Source organism: Nicotiana tabacum, chromosome 10 (genome assembly GCF_000715075.1).
Source record: "Nicotiana tabacum cultivar K326 chromosome 10, ASM71507v2, whole genome shotgun sequence".
Classification (NCBI taxonomy): domain Eukaryota; kingdom Viridiplantae; phylum Streptophyta; class Magnoliopsida; order Solanales; family Solanaceae; genus Nicotiana; species Nicotiana tabacum.
Window position 1 is genome coordinate 757,363 of NC_134089.1, and position 15,154 is coordinate 772,516.

Here is a 15,154-nt window from a genome sequence, read left to right on the forward strand (position 1 = left end):
TACACCAAGTGGTGTTTAGCCAAGCTACTATAAATGACTATTGTTGATAACTTATAAAACTCTATTAGAGTTTATCACCAACAAAAATTATGGACATAGTTGAAGCTTCTCGTTCTATTGCCTTAGTTCGAGCCTTTATTTGGGTGTTACGACAATAGTGCTGGTCCACTAGTCCAATATATTGGAGAATAATATTTGCTTGACCATTTATATTAGCAACAAATTGTTCTAGAAAAGTGCCACAATCAACACACCTTTAATTTGACAAGTATTACCATTATCTCCTAACTCTAATTCATCTCATAAGATATAATAATGTTGTGAAAAAATTATTTGTCATTATCATGACAAAAAATGCTCGACCTCTTATAAATGTTAGGACCTTCCCCGGTTGTTGCCTTTTGGAGTACGAAACAAATGGTGACGTGAATCTCCTAGAGAATTATTTGATTAATGATATTTTGATTGAACAATTCAAGAGTCATGTGTATTAGGGTCACTAGTTAAGGTATTGTGGCGTGGATCGAGTAATTACACTTTTGTGCAATCTAAGGTGGCAAAGTTCCTTCACTTTTTTCGTTGATCCTACGTCCAATTTCTTTGTAATAGATGGTATCGGTTAGGAGTTGCATTTTGAAGAGGTTATTCGGGATGTTTCCAGTATAATTCAGTTTTAAGAATTGCTTGTCGATTTTTATGTCTTGTGATTACATAACTCTGATTGGTATTGAGGTATCATGGTTCACCACTCCGATACCGGTGGTCAATTTTTATGTCTTACAATTACATACTTTAACGTTTATAACAAGATAGCCTAATTTAAAAGTTAACTTCAAATGCTTCATCGTCTTTGTAACACATATATAATTTTCTGTCATTTTTTTGTGTGAGAGTTGGTTAGTGATGACCCAACTATAACACTCATTTTTCCTTCTTATTTATATTATTTTTTAAAACTATTTTAAATATATGTTTCATAAATAACATACCTTCTTTTTGCATATCCTCGATACCAATTCATTCATTTGGCTCCAAACATATAACATATCCCAAATTCTAAAAGCATGTGATGAAGTAATTAATAATGAAGATGCTTAACGCATAAATTAGATAAAAAAGGGATGAAAAATACAACTAACATAAAAATTACATTTATATATATCTAATAGAAGTGAAAGTTATAATTGGATTGATTTCTTAGTAGAAGATAAACTTCGTGTGCTTCCTATTGTATCAAATTTAATATATCTTAATAGACATTAGAATCATTAGTTAGTTCCAGGATTTAATTTTTCGAAATAATCTCGCTCTTTACTTTCTCCTACTATAGAAAAAGATAAAAAAGGAAAAAGAAGGAAAATACCATATTCAAAGAATCAAAGGCACAAAAAATCGAGCAAAAAAGGAGTGCATCTACTATTTCCCCCAATTGCATAGGTGTGAAGTATCGCTTACGAAGTGGAGTTGGCAAAAGTAAAACTCCATTTGGGGCCTTTAAATGAACTTTCATACATTCGAGCACAAAGCGACAAAACAATAAAGTGGGAGGATCTCCTTAATAAATAAATTTGCAGCCAAATTTACAAGCCCAAACTTGAGTGAGGATCTCCTTAATAAATAAATTTGCAGCCAAATTTACAAGCCCAAATTTGAGTGCGAGGTCTTCCCATTGTTTCAGTTGAAGAAAATCAGATTTCCTTCCTCTTTTGCCCCTTTAAGATTTGCCATAAATGGCGATGACCATTGAAGGTACAATTTCTTACTCGCCAATTTCAGTTCTCAATTAGCAATAAACCTATAATTGATTTATTCATTTTTTCTCTTTAGTTTTATTATTCAGTGTTTGTTTCTAGTTGTTGTATAAGAAAATTGGTGGGGTTCTTTTGTGGATGAATAAAAATGACCCAATTCTACTTTTTTGAATTATTTAATAACTCTATTACAGCTGAAATACTTCTGATTAACATTTGAGCTTACGGTTCAAGAAGTTTCCTTTTTTTTTTGTCCATCTTTGCTTGTTGCTGGTAATAGAATTCTTATTATATCTTCAATTCTGGGCTTCACTGGCAGCTTATAGTATGTTTAATTGAATTGTTTTTAGTCAAAGCTTAAGTCTTGAGTCTTTTTTCAGAAATCATTTTGCACTAAAATTTGACCAAGTAGCATTGTATCATTCAAGCAGATGTAGAATGGAGAATTATTCTATCACATTGTTCATGTTACTTTCTACAGTTCTGCTCTGTTAAAGCAGCACTTAAAAAGGAAAAAAATAAGGCGGAAATGGGAAGTATGGTGATAGAGAAGAGAGGAAAAAGATAAAGAACTGGTAAAATATGTCAGGTTTTATCCTGGGTAAGCCTAATGACATAGCAAGATGAGAGCATCACATCATAACGATATAATCCAAAGTGTGTCTTCAATTTGCTGCTGAAATTAAACTTACAATTTCTGAACTTAAAGTTGCACTATTTGGATGTTATATGTTTCATCCTCTAGTGTGTGATGACTGCTTCTGCCATTTGTCTGTACAACCTGCATGTGGCTATGGATCGTGGACTATGACTACTTCTACTCTGACTTCTATTGAGACCTTGATACTCATTTGTAGTTAATCAATTCCAAACTAACTAGTGTACTTGCAAGTTAGCATGTTTACTTGTTTGCTGAAAACATTCTAATTAATTAGTCTACTCGTTTTACTGTCCCTGAAGCTACAAGGTAAAACTGGGTCTATCAGGCTACACCATGCTGAATTTAGAGGGGCATTGCTTTGTTTACTTGATTTTTCTCTTTGGATTTTCTATTTGCAAATGATGGTATCATTAAAATAATTGCTTTTTGAGCATATTTTTTAATTCCATGTAGCTTCAGTAACTTTTAATTTGTCGAATTTCATTATGTTCATACCATTACTAACTTGATTTCTTCTGGTCATTTGTGTCATCTTTATGGTTCAATTGCTGGTGTTCACTTCTCGGATAAAGTGTAAGTGATTCAACTAATAATGGCCTTTGGTCTATATTTCTGGTCGACTGTTTTCTGATATAATGTCTGATCCAGGCTTGCGGGGCTTGCCTTCATGTTCTCTTCCAGCATCTTGTTACAGATCCTGGTAGGTCCTTATAAATATTTTCCTGCGTGATGAGTGTGCCTCTGTATTTCCAATGTCTGTGCAAGTACCAATGAATGTAGTGTATTTGCTTGTGTAGTTTTATAAGTTCAATTGTTGCGTAAGTTTATCTACTTTTTTTATACCCCTTGTATGCCGGTGATTTCCCTCCACCACACATTACCAATATATGTGTGTATATGTGTGTGTGTGTGTGTGTGCAAGAGGATTTTTCTGTTTATTTATTGTGCATCTAATCTATTTTTTAAAGTTAACAGTGTCTTTGGATTTGGTTTGGTCTTATCAAGAGAGTTAATTGTCATGCTTTTGCTGCATATTGTTTCTTGTAGGCTTGTGCTATATATAACAACTGGTGGCCAATGTTATCAGGTTTGTCAAAGTGTGAGCTACTTACCGTGGTCTTATTTCTGCTTTTTGTAAGCAGAGTTAGCTCTAATTGTTTGCTAACTAAGAAGTTTACTTGGTTTTCACAGCTCTTATGTATGTTCTGGTTCCCATGCCGTGCTTATTCTTTGGTGGTGGGTCCACACAGTTCCTAATAAGTCGAGATGGCGGGGGGTAAGATACTTTTAAAATGTGCAAAAGCTTCTTGAATCTCCTCTCTTAGATTTTATTACATACTGCTATAGGAATTGCGTTTTTTACTTATGGAAACTGAGAATAAACTATGCCTTTTTGATATTGAATAAAGGGTTTTTTTTAGGGGTGGGTGGGTGGGGGGTTACTGTATCTCATTAGCCAGCCCCCGTCAGTTGCAATCCTCTCAAATTAGTCATGGTTTGTTCTAGTATTTTCCATCCATCTCTTAAGTGGATGTTCTAGATCATGTTCACTTTAAAGTCTGAGAGATCTATATGACTTCTTATTTTATGCTCGTACATCCCTCACTCATAGCAGAATTGTTACCTTACTCAAAATAAAAAATAAAAAATCCCTCAATTCACCTCTTTCTTGAGGAAGATTTGTGATATCATACTAATTAGATGAATATTGCTGTACTAGACGTGCTATATTGAGTTACTTGAGACGCTGCTTATATAAGTAGGATTTGGTGGTTGCTAATTTGGCCAATCCCTTCATTTTTTGGAGATTGTCTTTCTGTCAAAAATTGCTTCATGTTAGTGCTGCTGCATTGATACAGTTAATTTTCGTATGGTAAACATTTACGTATTGGAGCGAATGGTTAGTGGTACGGGATAACGAGCACATGTGACGTATCTGGTCTGAAATGAACTGTATCCACTCAAAATTGAGATCCCGCCTCAGTTGTACTCTTTTGAGGGATGATCTGTCAGTCTTACGAGGAGAAAAACCACGTGACTCGAGAATTTTTTTGAAAATGGCCTTCTAACTACGGTAGGTAGTAAAGAATTGGAAGATTAAGTCTTCTGCTAAAATAAACTTGCAAAGGAGGTGCAACCTATTCATTGGGGAAAGTGCTTTTTAACCCTAATGTTGGACTGCTGGAAGATGGCATGAAATGAAATGGAATGAGGTTATGAGGCAGTCATAAAGGATACTCCATCCGTTTCAATCTATGTGAACCTATTTGACTAGGCACAGAGTTTAAGAAGGAAAAATAGACTTTTGGAACTTGTGATCTTAAACATGCCAAACCATTTATTTGGTTATAAGACTTTTGAAGCTTGTGATTTAAATATGCCATTAACATTTGTGTGGCTATACAAGCTTCTCATTAAGGGGAAAATAAGAAGTTTAAATTAATTAATTTTCAAAATTAGAAAGGGGTCATTTTTTTTAAAACAGACCAAAGTAGAAATAGGTTCACTATTGAAACAGAGGGAGTGGTATGATTCTAGTTCGCTAGTGTGCAACTGCTTGTGGCCTTAATATTGCAAAAGGTTTAACCTAGCTACAACCGATGATGGGATAAGTTCTGCTAGAGGTTGAGTTGCTCTTAGAATTAATCATTGTGTCTTCTAAACTATTAAAGCCATCCAATTTATCAAAAATGAAGTACCATGTAATTGGTGGGGCCGATATTAGGATGAATTTTGAGAAAGAAACTATTGTTATGACATGCATCATATGAACAAGGGAGTTTAAAAAAGCAAGGCATGTGAATTTGTTCTTTATTTTTCTCTTTTACTACTCGTTCAGGTGTAGTGCCATTTCCTGAGTTCAATTTGTTAGGAAATTGATGAATACAATTTCTATCTTATTGATTAATAAGATTCTTTTGTTAGAAAAAATGGCTTTTTTCTGGTGCTAAGGAGCCTTGAAGAAAGCAAACTTTTGAAAAGATTATGCCACAAGGATAGTGACTTGTTGAGTCTATTTGCATTTGAATGAGTTGAATGTCACAACAATAAGAATGCTAAGATTGAGATGCGGTCATACAAGACTAGGCCAGAGTAGAAATGACCAAATTTGTGAGAAGGTTCAAGTATGCATAAGTTGAGGATAAAATGAGAAAGGGTCGCGTGAGATGGTAAATCTCTAAGTAAATTGTTTTATTTGTTTTATTCATGATGCTTTAAGTAGATTGAATCAGATGTTTGAATCACAAATATAATATTCTAGATCTCCAAACATATGTGCTCGATAAAAACATTAGCTCTCCTGGAATTAGGCCGACATAGGTGAATGATGCCGTGAAAAATATGAAGATCAGAACGCTTGTGGTCCCTAAAGGGTATTGCCGTAGAGTTTGAAAGTGTCTTGCAGAGGTTGGAGTAAAATGACTTACCAAGCTATTTCATGCTGTACTAAGAAGTGGTAGGATGTCCGATAAGTGGAGAAAGATTACCCTTATCCCCAATTATAAAGAAATGGAGACATTCAAAGTTGTACGGACTTTTATTATATTAAACTTATGAGTCAAATGATGAAACTCGGGAAAGAGTGATATTGCATAGACTTAGGGACACTACAAGAGTGGCAGAAAAGTGCTACTGGGGTGTTATGTGATAGAAGGATACCTACCAAAGTGAATGGTAAGTTCTATAAAACAATTATAAGACCGACAATGCTATGTGAGGGTGAATGTTGGGCAATTAAAATTAAACACATTCACAAGATGAGTATCATGGTTACGTGGATGCCAAGATGGATGCGTGGTCATACAATATTCGACAAGATTAGAAATGATCACATTCTCAAGAAGGTTCAAGTAGCACACATGGAAGTAAAAGGTTGCTTGAGATGGTTTGGTCAGCAAAATAAGAGAAGGTCATTGAGTTGGTTTGGTCATGTCCTAGTCGACCTCCTGATACACTGGTCGGTAGGTGTGAGATCATGGTGACTAAAAACGTCAAAAGAAGATGATGTGACCTAAACTCACATAGAAGTAAGTTGTCTGAATGATCTATAATCTTTGTGGATACTGTTAGTTTACAGATATGTACATAATATAGTCTTGTCCCACATTGGAATAAGAGTAATATGTCCTTGTAGAGTATAACTATAAATAAGGACCTCTTGTATTGTATTGGGTATCTAATATCAATAAGATTTTTCTCCCGTGCATTCTCACATGGTATTAGAGTTTCAGTGAGAAAAGATCGCTGTGCGTCATTCCAACGACATCCGTGAAGAAAGAACTTAGTCACCGTGTAATTTTCCAGTGACCTAAGTGACTGTTTGCGTCAAAGTCACTATTTATCAGTGTTGTGAACAAACCACCACCACCACAAGGTCCGCCGTAGTCCCGCGACCAAACCCCAGAAAATCCCACCTGAAAACTCATAGCTACGCGCCCTCACGCGCCGGGCACGTGAGACCCCTTACAACTATTTTCCGACGAACTTCCTTTAGGAAAGCTTACTCGCACAACAATCCCGAGTCGACCAGTGCTATCCCCAACAAATTTCGACCATTTTGAGTTTTTTCCGGCAATTACAGTAAGATTCTGACGACTACAATATTCCCTTATTCTGTCTCAGTGCTTCCTTACTCTGTTTCAGTGGATTACAGTTGATTCTTTCTCTTATTTGGTAATAATTTGCAACGATGTCTTTGGGATTTGATTTTTTGGGTCTAGAAACATGAGTTCTGGAAGCTCTAGTGTTATGATTACCTCAGAACCTTTAATGGGAAGTTCAAACTACTTAGCTTGGGCTTCATCTGTCGAGTTGTGGTGTAAAGGTCAAGGTGCTCAAGATCATCTAGTGAAACAGTCTAGCGAATGAGATGAAAAAGCGATAGCGCTTTGGGCAAAGATCGATGCTCAGTTATGTAGCATCTTATGGCGATCTATTGATTCCAAGTTGATGCCCTTGTTTCGTCCATTCCAGATATGATATTTGGTTTGGGCAAAGGCTCGTACCTTATACACTAATGACATATCTCGCTTCTATGATGTGATATCGCGGATGACAAACTTAAAGAAGCAAGAATTTGATATGTTTACTTACTTGGGTCAAGTACAGACAGTCATGGAGGAATTTGAGAAATTGATGCCAGTTTCTGCTAGTCTTGAAAAACAACAAGAGCAGGGACAAAAGATGTTTCTAGTTCTTACCCTCATTGGACTTCCTAATGATCTTGATTCAGTACGCGGCTAGATTTTGGCTAGTCCGACTGTCCCCACAGTTGATGAATTATTCACTCGATTACTCCGCCTTGCTGCACCACCAAGTCACCCAGTGATCTCATCACAAATACTTGATTCCTCTGTTCTCGCATCCCAGACAGGGGAGAATAGACGAGGAGGAGCTCGTTTTGGAAGATCTAGACCCAAGTGTTCTTATTGTCACAAACTTGGACGCACTTGTGAAATATGCTATTCCTTACATGGTCGTCCACCCAAAAATGCTTACATTGCTCAGACCAAGACTACAAGTAACTAGTGATTTTCTTTATCTAAAAAAGAATATAATGAGCTCCTTCAGTATCGAACAAGTAAGCAGACATCTCCACAAGTAGCCTCGATTCTCAGGCTGATACTTCTGTTGCTGGTAATTCTTTTGCTTGTGTTTCCCAGTCTAGTACTCTTGGACCATGGGTCATGGATTCGGGCGCTTCTGATCACATCTCTGTAATATATCACTTTTGGCGAATATTGTATATTCACAATCTCTTCCCACTGTTACTTTAGCCAATGGATGTCAAACTAAGGCAAAAGGAGTTGGACAAGCTAATCCCTTGTCTTCTATCACCCTAGATTCCGTCCTTAATGTCCCTGTTTGTCCTTTTAGTCTTGCATCTGTTAGTCGTTTGACTCATGCCCTCCATTGTGATATATATTTTATTGACGATTCTTTTATTATGCAGGACCGCAGTACGGGATAGACAATTGGTACATGACGTGAATCAGAAGGCCTTTACTACCTTAACTCACTCAGTCCTTCCACAACATGTCTAGTTACAGATCCTCCAGACCTAATCCACAAACGTTTAGGACGTCCGAGTTTATCCAAACTTCAGAAGATGGTGTCTAGTTTAGCTAGTTTGTCTACATTAGATTGTGAGTCGTGTTAGCTTGGGAAACATACCCGAGCCTCCTTTATGCGTAGTGTTGAGAGTCATGCAGAATATGTTTTCTCCTTAGTTCATTATGATATATGGGGTCCTAGTAGAGTCAGTTCAACCTGGGGATTTCGTTTTATTGTTAGTTTTATTGATGATTATTCAAGATGTACTTGGCTTTTCTTAATGAAAGATCGTCCTGAGTTATTTTCTATATTCCAGAGTTTCTGTGCTGAAATCAAAAACCAATTTGGTGTTTTTATTCGCACTTTTCGCAGTGATAATGCCTTAGAATATTTATCTTCTCAGTTTCAGCAGTTTATGACTTCTCAAGGAATTATTCATCAGACATCTTGTCCTTATACCCCTCAGCAAAATGGGGTTGCAGAGAGAAAGAATAGACATCTTATTGAGACTGCTCGCACACTTCTAATTGAATCTCGTGTTCCGTTGCGTTTTTGGGGCGATGCAGTTCTCACACCTTGTTATTTGATTAATCGGATGCCTTCATCTCCTATCAAGGATCAGATTCCGCATTCAATATTGTTTCCCCAGTCACCCTTATACTCTCTTCCACCTCGTGTTTTTGGGAGCACGTGTTTTGTTCATAACTTAGCCTCTGGGAAAGATAAGTTAGCTCCTCATGCTCTCAAGTGTCTTCCTTGGTTATTCTCGTGTTCATAAAGGATATCGTTGTTATTCCCCGATCTTTGTAGGTACCTTATGTCAGCTGACGTCACATTTTTTGAGTCTAAACCTTTCTTTACCTCTGCTGACCACCATGATATATCTGAGGTCTTTCCTATACATACCTTTCAAGAGTTTACTATAGCTCCTCCACCTTCGACCACATAAGTTTCACCTATACCAACCGTTGAGGAGTTTAGTGTTGTTCCTCCTAGATTCCCAGCCACATGAACACCACTCTTGACTTATCATCGTCGTCCGCGATCTACATCAGGCCCAACTGGTTCTCGTCCTGCACCTGACCCTGCTCCTACTGCGGACTTGTCTCTCCTTAGTACACCGATTGCACTTCGGAAAGGTATACAAACCACACTTAATCCTAATCCCCATTATGTCGGTTTAAGTTATCGTCGTCTGTCATCTTCCCATTATGCTTTTATATCTTCTTTGTTCTCGGTTTCCATCCCTAAGTCTACAGGTGAAGCGTTGTCTCATCCAGGATGGCGACAGGCTATGAGTGACGAGATGTCTGCTTTACAAACAAGTGGTACTTCGGAGCTTGTTCCCCTTCCTTCAGGTAAATCTATTGTTGGTTGTCGTTGGGTTTATGCAATCAAAGTTGGTCCCGATGGCCAGGTTGATCGACTTAAGGCCCGTCTTGTTGCCAAAGGATATACTAAGATATTTAGGCTCAATTACAGTGATACCTTCTCTCCCGTGGCTAAAGTCGCATCAGTCCGCCTTTTTCTATCCATGGCTGCGGTTTGTCATTGGCCTCTCTATCAGCTGGACATTAAGAATGCCTTTCTTCACGTTGATCTTGAGGATGAGGTTTATATGGTGCAACCACCTGGTTTTGTTGCTCAGGGGGAGTCTCGTGACCTTGTATGTCGCTTGCGTCAGTCACTTTATGGTCTAAAACAGTCTCCTCGAGCTTGGTTTGGTAAGTTCAACACGGTTATTCAGGAGTTTGGCATGACTCGTAGTGAAGCTGATCACTCTGTGTTTTATCGGCACTCTGCTTCAAGTCTCTGTGTTTATCTGGTAGTCTATGTTGATGATATTGTTATTACTGGCAATGATTGGGATGGTATTACCAATCTGAAGCAACATCTCTTCCAGCACTTCCAAACTAAGGATCTAGGTAGATTGAAGTACTTTCTAGGTATTGAGGTTGCTCAATCTAGCTCAGGTATTGTTATTTCTCAAAGAAAATATGCCTTAGACATTCTTGAGGAGACAAGGATGATACGTTGCAGACCTGTTGACACTCCGATAGATCCGAATTATAAACTTCTGCCAGGACAGGGGGAGCCGCTTAGCGATCCTACAAGTTATAAGCGGCTGGTTGGTAAATTAAATTATCTCACAGTGACTAGACCTGACATTTCTTATTCTGTGAGTGTTGTAAGTCACTTTATGAATTCTCCATATGATAGTCATTGGATGCAATTGTCCGCATTATTCGGTATATAAAATCGGCTCCAAGCAAAGGGTTACTGTTTGAGGATCGAGGTCATGAGCAGATCGTTGGATGCTCAGATGCTGATTCGGCAGGATCACCTTCTAATAGACGTTCTACGTCTGGATATTGTGTTTTAGTGGGAGTAAATTTGGCATCTTTGAAGAGCAAGAAACAGAATGTAATTGCTCGGTCTAGTGCAGAAGCAGAATATCGAGCAATGGCTATGGCAACATGTGAGCTAGTCTGGACCAAACAATTTCTCAAGGAGTTGAAATTTGGTGAAATCAGTCAGATGGAACTTGTGTGCGATAATCAAGCTGCCCTTCATATTGTATCGAATTCGGTGTTCCATGAGAGAACTAAACATATTGAGATTGATTGTCACTTTGTCAGAGAAAAGATACTTTCAGGAGAGATTGCTACAAAGTTTGTGAGGTCGAATGATCAGCTTGCAGATATTTTCACCAAGTCCCTCACTGATTCTCGTATTGGTTATATATGTAACAAGCTCGGTACATATGATTTGTATGCACCGGCTTGAGGGAGAGTGTTAGTTTACAGATATGTACATAATGTAGTCTTGTCCCACATTGGAATAAGAGTAATATGTCCTTGTAGAGTATAGCTATAAATAAGGACCTCTTGTATTGTATTGAGTATCAAATATTAATACGATTGTTCTCCCGTGCATTCTCACAGATACATTGCGAACTTAGCGAAAGATAGACACAATGAAGGGAAAAAATCTATATAGGAGATGCCCATTAGTTGAGAATATGTTTTAAACATAATAGATTTTTATTGTGGGTTCTGTTGCGGCCAAACACACATGCAAGTATATGCGGTTGTCAAGTAATAAAGTGACTAAAAGTCGGATGTCGAACCCCGAGGACTTGTGATTAACTATTAACTAAATTTGACTATCCTAATTATCTAAACAAGAAGTAAACCTAGAAGTATTTGATTCTAAACTAATTAAAATAAAGAAAAATAAATTGTGAACTCTGAACGAAGGAAGAGTAGATTTTTATGTTATCAATGCGATGAAAACGATCTACGATTATGGGCTATCTAACAATCCTATTGTATTTTTCAATTGAATTAACTAATTAATTTATCTGGTTTATTCGTTAACATGGTTAATATTGCTCATAAGAATATGTCGATCTTTTACTCACCTATTCAAGCTAATCTAGCACCTATATGTCTATAGAGTTAGAATCAACAAGAATGCATTTACAATTCCCGTATAATAACCAAGCAAGACAATTATCATATGCCTATCCTAACCGCGAATCCGTTCCCCGATGCCGGGGTTCAAGAACTTGCTCTACTCAATCCTATGTGCAATCTAGAATTCCCACTTTCGAGAACTCTAGATTCGTAGATAGTATTTAATTGGTGATCAAATAATCAAATAATTAAGCACATGATTGAATAAATAAATCAATACGATAAACTAAGAAATCAAAATCAATATTCGAATAACAATAATCATGAAAGAACCACAACCCTAGAACGTGAAGTTTAGCTCCACATAAACATGGTAGCCAAACAACAAATCATCCCAAGAAACATAAAATATTACTAAGTTTGGAGGAAGAAAAGATGAAACCCGGCCTCCATGACGGCTCTGTGCTTTCCCTTCGTCAAAAATTTCTCTAAAAAACATCCAACCTCCTTAATAATCACGTTTAGGATGTATTTATAGGCTATGGTGGGAGTCTCCAAGTCCATAATTGAGTAGAAACCAATTTATTCGCGGATTGGGGGACCATGCTTGAGAGCAGGTGAGGCATGGTCTGGGGCGCGGTTGAGCAGGCTTTAGATCAGGTGAGGCCTGGTCTGGGGCGCGGTACCCTTGCCTTATTCCGATTTTCTCCTGTTCGTGCTCTTTTCTTGTGTCTTCAACATCTTTTTGTGCAACTTTCATTCCTTTATGTATTCCAATGATCCTACACATAAAAACACCTTAATTAAGCTCAAACATCGCACAATTAATCATTAAAGTACTAAAATGTAAGGTAAGTTACGCACTAAAACTATAGATTTATAGCCAAACATCAGGTTCTATGCCTTTTAGGAGTAGTTTATCCTTTCAGAGATTTTTACATATTGAAAATATAGAGAACTTCTACTATTTTAATTTGCATTTTTATAATATTGGCATGAGATGAGTTTAAATGGAGTAATAGTTTGCGAGGATTCATATAGCCAATCCCAACTTGCTTGGTACTAAGGTTTAGTTGTTGTAGTTGCTGGTGGCTATTATCTTGGGTCCTGTGGAAGTTTGAGTTTCTATGATTTTATGTTTTACTTTATGACGACCTCCTTTCTTGTTTCTGCTTATCTTTTGTTTTGTGACTCCCAATAAATCCTTCTCATTATCACACCTTCTTTTCCTGGTCTTTGCAGCTGGATGGATGCTGCTAAATTCTTAACAGGGGCATCAGCTGTGGGAAGCATAGCCATCCCCATTATTCTCAGACATGCTGATCTGATCCAGACAGGAGCAATGTTCATTGAATTTGTGTCGTTCTTCATATTTGCCTGCACAGTTCTGTGTTTTCATCGTGCCAGTCTTGATGACGAGTGGTGATATAAAAATTGAGGTGTTGCACTGTAACTATGTTACCTGGTTCTGACAAGCAAGAATGCAAACGAAGGTACCTGAAAAGGAACCGATGCTAGAAGTGAGAACTAGAAATTTCCCAATGTGTATAGCTTTGTATGCTCTTCTTCTCCAGATTGTTGGTGTGAGAATTATTTTCTCAAAATTTAAACCTTCTGCTGATGGAACAAAGATCATCTCTCTTCTTTTTTTTTTTGGTTATTTGCATAGATAGTTGCTAACGGGACTCCATGTATAATAGGAAAAATGGTTACATCTTCAATCCTTATTCAAATTATTTTGGTGCATCTTCAAAATCCTATTTTAGTTGAAGTAAAACTGTCTATTTGCTTATCATAGCATGTTAAAAGATGATCATGGATTGTTGTGTGCTAGCTGTAGACTGTTCCAATCGTGAAGACAAAACATGGTTGAAATTCAGAAAAAGAAGAGAATTTCAAATGGTGCAAAACTTACCCTTTCATTTTGTAATTGTGTTTAGTACTTCTTGAGTGAGTTCTCCGTTCCCCCAAAACTTAGATATTATTAATCTTATATTCAACGAACTGATCGTACGTTACAAAGTCTTAGAGAGGTGTGTGAAAGTAATATAAATGTATAGAAGTATTACTTGAAAAAAATAAATCCTGATAAATAGCATCATCTTTCTGCACTCACTAATTGAGAAGGAAGAATTTCAATTTTTTCTGTGAGCTTTGCTCTAGTGGTAAAAGCATATGCGCGTGGGTTAAAAAAAAAAGAAGTTAAAAGAAAGTTGTGCTGGTATATAGCAATTCCAAACTACATTATCACCAAAATTGTGATGGGGTGGTCGATAGTACTTCATATTCTTAATCAGAAGTTTCGGGTTCAAATTTTGAGAATGAATTTATTGTCGCATATAATGAATTTCTGATTAGTACTCAGGCGCCACTTTTAGGTTGTTTCGTTTCTACGTGTGCTTACAATAAGAAATTGAACTTGTGAAAATTTATACTCCATTTGGAAGTGGTTTGACTTAGACTTAAACATTCTTGGTTGTGTGTTTATATATTTCTTTTCTATATAATAGAAAAGATCAGGTTTCGACCTGTCAGCTTAACCCAAGTTGAGGGTATTTGTCTTTTAAAAGTTGTTATTCTACGTGGCTTTTATTCCTTTACCCACCGCATAATCTTATCGCTTACGTAGGGTAAATTTTATAAATGATCATATAACTATAATTTTTTCCACTAAAGTTATATAACTATGTTTTCTAACACAAAAATCATAAAACTTTTACTAACTCACACAAAAATCATAGTGATTAAAAAATATAATTTTTTAGTAGTATTTTCTTATTTTGTGATTTTTTATTTTCTTATTTTCAGTCTAATAAATAATAATCAAATTAAAATAGGGACGAGCCAAGCCGACCTGGCCCACCCGACCCAATACTCATATATAAAAACTAAAATAATACTAAAAGTGAATAGTAAATCCTTCAAAACATAATACTTCTATCTTTTATTTTTCTTTTCAAGATTTTTATTCAAATCGATAGCATTTTTATTTCAAGTGCTCTCTAATTATATCTTTTATTTCCTTTTTTTTTGGTGAGAATCTCATGCATTCTGAACTAAGTTTCTTATGGGGAAGAATTTACTTTTAGTATTATTTTAACTTATGTATATGAGTAATGGGTCAGGTTGGGTTGGGTCATTACTATTTTAAGGAAAAAATATAAAATTAATCGGCCGACCGAAATTACTTGCACTTGCTAGCCAAAATATATATAAAATTTGTATATTATACATATTTTATCGGCTATTATTTTTGGAAACGGCTTAAA

General features: G+C 36.5%; 1 protein-coding gene across 2 annotated transcripts; it reads left to right on the top strand.

Annotated features, from left to right (window-relative positions):
* Positions 1-1,431: 1,431 nt before the first annotated feature.
* LOC107815588 (vacuolar protein sorting-associated protein 55 homolog) lies at positions 1,432-13,643 on the top strand. Of its 2 annotated transcripts, none has more exons than XM_016641198.2 (5): positions 1,432-1,749; positions 3,061-3,112; positions 3,460-3,499; positions 3,604-3,688; positions 13,128-13,643. In XM_016641198.2, exons 2-5 carry the CDS (start codon positions 3,080-3,082, stop codon positions 13,309-13,311), a joined length of 342 nt encoding a protein of 113 aa, XP_016496684.1. In that variant the 5' UTR covers positions 1,432-1,749; positions 3,061-3,079; the 3' UTR covers positions 13,312-13,643. The 2 variants fall into 2 exon arrangements, with proteins under 2 accessions (XP_016496684.1, XP_075078536.1); XM_075222435.1 differs by having other exon boundaries at positions 1,470-2,985.
* Positions 13,644-15,154: the final 1,511 nt, after the last annotated feature.

What these genes read in the sequence shown, in the direction of transcription:
- LOC107815588 (XM_016641198.2), top strand. Translation starts at nt 3,080, where the DNA reads ATGTTCTCTTCCAGCATCTTGTTACAGATCCTG. An exon ending in CTGGTGGCCAATGTTATCAG is followed by an intron (nt 3,500 to 3,603) that starts GTTTGTCAAAGT and finishes TGGTTTTCACAG; the next exon opens with CTCTTATGTATGTTCTGGTT. An exon ending in ATAAGTCGAGATGGCGGGGG is followed by an intron (nt 3,689 to 13,127) that starts GTAAGATACTTT and finishes TGGTCTTTGCAG; the next exon opens with CTGGATGGATGCTGCTAAAT.